The sequence below is a fragment of the Sphaeroforma arctica genome, assembly GCF_001186125.1.
Source record: "Sphaeroforma arctica JP610 unplaced genomic scaffold supercont1.240, whole genome shotgun sequence".
Lineage (NCBI taxonomy): Eukaryota > Ichthyosporea > Ichthyophonida > Sphaeroforma > Sphaeroforma arctica.
This window is the reverse complement of record NW_014040318.1, coordinates 11,753-16,144: the sequence shown is the minus strand read 5'-3', so window position 1 is coordinate 16,144 and position 4,392 is coordinate 11,753. Positions and strand designations below refer to the sequence as shown.

General features: G+C 45.0%; 1 protein-coding gene across 1 annotated transcript in view; it reads right to left on the bottom strand.

Annotated features, from left to right (window-relative positions):
* Nucleotides 1-32: 32 nt before the first annotated feature.
* The window catches only part of SARC_04340 (hypothetical protein), a gene marked incomplete at both ends in the record, with an annotated part of 8,156 nt that continues 3,796 nt past the window's right edge, over nt 33-4,392 (bottom strand). Inside the window, 8 exons of the mRNA XM_014301826.1 lie at nt 33-231; nt 888-1,134; nt 1,430-1,547; nt 1,940-2,047; nt 2,398-2,493; nt 3,013-3,152; nt 3,323-3,442; nt 3,859-3,997. Of these exons, the coding sequence (XP_014157301.1) occupies nt 33-231; nt 888-1,134; nt 1,430-1,547; nt 1,940-2,047; nt 2,398-2,493; nt 3,013-3,152; nt 3,323-3,442; nt 3,859-3,997 (1,167 nt within the window). The remainder of the gene's footprint in view (nt 232-887; nt 1,135-1,429; nt 1,548-1,939; nt 2,048-2,397; nt 2,494-3,012; nt 3,153-3,322; nt 3,443-3,858; nt 3,998-4,392) is intronic.

Below are 4,392 nucleotides of genomic sequence, written 5' to 3'. Positions count from 1 at the left end.
AAGCGGACTAGTAGTATTGTTGGTTGAACGTCTTAGTAGTATACTGAAAAGTATACTGAAAACAAACGGAGTAGTAGTATACTTAGATGATTACATACGCACATACCGTCATTCAACGGATCTGTGTCATCGTCATTTGTGATTTCTACATCGTCAATATTTGAGATGCGAGTTACGGGCTCATCGGAAGTGATGTCAATTGGCTGGTTCTGATACATCTTGAACAAGGTGCTGTGGAAATACGCGGGGGTATGGGGTCATGTGAGACAGAGTGGTTAAAGAATCTGTGTAATTGAAGTATACCTATAGCCAAGTATGCAAGTAATAGTACCCGATTATCCGGTAGCACATCTTGCGGACGATGAAGAACGAACACTTGCGCTGAAAAACGCGTACATTCGACTGCCGCACGCATACCTACGAAGAACTTAACGCACTCAGCGATTCGTTCTAAGCACACAGGCGCACATTCAGCAGCCCGCCCTAGCCTGGAACAGATGCCATACACACGCAGGCGGGTGAGAAGGAGCATATGTATACACATGTGCAAACGCAGAAGACACAAACGAACATAACTTGAATTGGACGTGCGGGGAAGTGAAATGCTCGCGCTAACGATGAGGTGCATTGTACCACACCGGTCGAGGTGCATTGTACCACACCGGTCGAGGCGACACGCACATAGCTTCTGAAACACCATCGCTCGCATGATGAATCAAATTCTGCCTTGCATTTGTGGACGGCCACCATCGAAGCCCACACTTATCGTCGCTAAAACGCAATGCAACACGCTCTCAAAACGTGCATTCTGAACATGTGTACATGCGCAAGCACACACACTACATACTCGTAGTCACGCTCCGAGCCGCATGCACAATCATCCATACCTCAGGATTTGCCTATGCCCTTTGTTCTTAGGTCCCCGGCACATATCATCGGCAACTTGAGAGATGTCCACAAACAGCTTGTGCAGAACTTCTGGTTTCGCTGTGACTGGGCCTACATCGGCTCTCTCTGCACTCATGTCGCCTTTTGGTGCGTCGTCTACACCCTCTACCAAGTAGATCTCTAGCTTTTGGATGTCGCCGGGGGCCAAGCCAACCATCCGCTCGGATATCGACTTGAGCAAAGTGGCTGGGAAGACCCATGATATGAATGTTGTTGAGTGTATTGAATAGACCATTATAAAACCATCTGAACAACAAATAAAGCCTAGTCCTGGGTCATACCTGAATCAGCCATCTATTTAAGGACAAATCTCTGAACAATCAGCCATCTATTTATAGACAAATCTCTGAACAACAAATAAAGCCTAGTCATGGGTCATACCTGAATCAGCCATCTATTTATAGACAAATCTCTGAACAATCAGCCAGCTATTTATAGACAAATCTCTGAACAACAAAAACAGCCTAGTCATGGGTCATACCTGAATCAGCCATCCATTTATAGTTTACCAATTCTTCAGGATTCTGCAGAATACCAGTAAGCACTCCTAAGCGCGGGATTGCTTGCATGACCATCGGCTCGTAGTCGTCTATGTCCGTCTGGATAGGGATTCGAGCGTAGATGCGATATGAACGTGTGAGCAATTGGCCGAAGGAATACAAGATACTTGCGCAGTACAATTGCAATGACGTAAATAAAGATGGATACGATCGAAGGCGTCAAACCTTTGCGAGTGGTGTGCAAGATAACACTTTACAGAGAAGTGCTGCATAGTAACCCCGAACACGTTTTACCACACTCAAAAAAATCTGGTCCAATGCCGATTCTAATTCCAATTCCGAGCTCAACGGAAGCGCAATACACCTATCACGCATTGAACCATAGATCTACACACGGACGCAGGAAGGAAGTTTACACGCAACTTCACAATATGACACGACAAGCTGACGGCTGGTGTGTGTGCTAGATCACTCCGGTGCACAACTTGTACCTGTGTGATGTATTTCTTCCTTAAACCGAGCAGCACGCCTTCGCTGAACAGGATGGTGATCTCCTGTCGCGTTTCAAAGTCCTCGTTGCCGCGACAGGGCACAACCGCCTGTAACCCGAGGAAGGAAGGTCTTAAAAGGGGTTATACTAGTAGGTGCATGTCAGGATTCGACATGTATATATATATATATTGTTGATCTTGCATACTGTTAACGACGAGCGAAATGCAGCGCAGATACGGCGCTGTCGACAAACTCCGGGACTCCACCTACACTTAGTAATTTCATATCTTAACTATATACGATTACTCTCGACTGATTGTCTTCAGCTTCGCATAGAAAAGTGTGACCTCCACGCCTACATATACCTGACAAGTGCTGGCATACATAACTGTCCCAACACACTCTACAGCCGACAAGACTCAGTGCTACAGACAGAGAATAGAATGTCACTCCTTACCTGTACATATAAATTCTCGAAAGCAGTCCATGCGATGTCAAACTGCCTTAAGGCCGCCAATACAGCCGGCGTATATACAGTGGGATTTTTCTTCGCCTGTAGTGAGTTGTGCATTCGAAATGTAGGGAATATGAATTTGTATGCTTCCCATTGAGCTCACTCTGGCGTACTAATCAGTAGGGTGAACGCACCGATGTCCAACCATGGCAAGCCTTTCACGCAATATATATCACTTCGTAACATCCCTTCTATCTCTTGTGTTTAGTTCGTCGATAGACACCTCGCTATCTGAGGACAGAGATCTAAAGACAAAAGCTTACAAAACGAGGTCACACCAAAACCTACGCCGGTCGCCCCCTCGACTACGCTATACCTTTGAGGTTGAATTGCACCGCGCAATTGCCCTATGAAAATATACGTATCGATCAATTAAACGAATACTTTCTAGTGGGCAATGACACATACATGTCGTGATCACTCATGCATGCAGACACACTCGACATCAACAGAAAACCCACTCCACAATCTACAAACCCACAGACCAACACCCACCGGAACACCCGCTGAAAGAATTATCAAGCACCAACCCCGATGCAACTCATCACATATATATACCTGAGCTCGCAGTACCCTGTTAACCGACTCAAAAGAGTCGCATAAATATATCGCGGTCGGTCTTAGACGATCCGTGACTCTCTCCCGACCCTCCAAGACCCGACCATCCGTGATCAGTTCAGCAGCGAACAATAAAGTTTCTGCGTGTGTGATGCAAACGTGAAACGGTGCATGAGCATCAAATACGCTGTGTGTAGCTCTGTATATACCTATATATCAAGACACGAACAGTAGAATAGAACGTCTTGGATTTGAGTGTCAAAGAACGGTGCAGACCTTCGAGACGACCAGTGAATGGTATACAGCATACCCCATAATAAAGTGTGCTGTAACTCCTCCTGTACGTCTGCGGAGAACTTTAATCTGTAGTCTCTGGACTCTCGTGGGTCATTGCTGATAGAAAATACCATCTCCAGAGCATTCAACACCTCTGCGTGGTGATAGAAACGAGAGTGCATTAAGCATTAAGTGGCTCGGATACGCCGACTATAACTAGTGCGCATCAACTGCGAAATGTTTTGAATTTTCGATACGTTCATAGAAGCTGAACGGAATGAGTGCTTACAAAAAGAGTTTCGCCCAGAAATAGATGTTGCAATATGAGAGTGCCGTGACGAACATAATTGGACGATTCGACAGCAGCACACCAGCGTGCATCCCTGAAAGTGGGTCAATGCCCAACCAAAATCAAGAACGATACCTTCATTCATCATAAACACTAACTACTATCTATCATGCAGGTTGTACATCACACAGCTGAAAAGTACGCACATTCTTAGAGTTACCACACGATCTGAGCCCTTTCAATACACCAGGCAAAAGATATACACAAGCATTGCGGCTTACCTGTTTGACATCGGTGCAGTTCTTCGATGCCGAGTATCTGCTCGAGCTCCAGCGTCGCCGATTCCAACAAGCGCACACATTTCTTTAACCGTGCGGTGGCCTTGTAGAAGATCATCATCGGCGCCTGCTCGTCTCTAGACTACAAATGTGAGAAGCAGATCAATGTTAGAATTGTATACCAGGACGGCCCATTTTTAATTTATCAGCAATAAGATCGTACAGTGTATGGGATACAACGTAGAGACGATTTTGCATATAACCGAGATAGGTATTGCATTTTCGGTATGGTAAAAATTGGAAAAGCAAGAAATACATACTTGCGAGATAAGAAAAACTCACAGAAAACTCCTCTACATTTCCTTCCGTAGGGATTCCGATAGATGGCAAACTGAAGGTATGCATCCCTCTGTGTTTCATGTACTAAAAAATAAACCCCTTACTTTCAAAGGTGCTACTCGCGTAGGTATAAAATGTGTGAGTGCCTATAAGTTCATAACACTGACTTTATACACCGATTATATTATAAATATTATA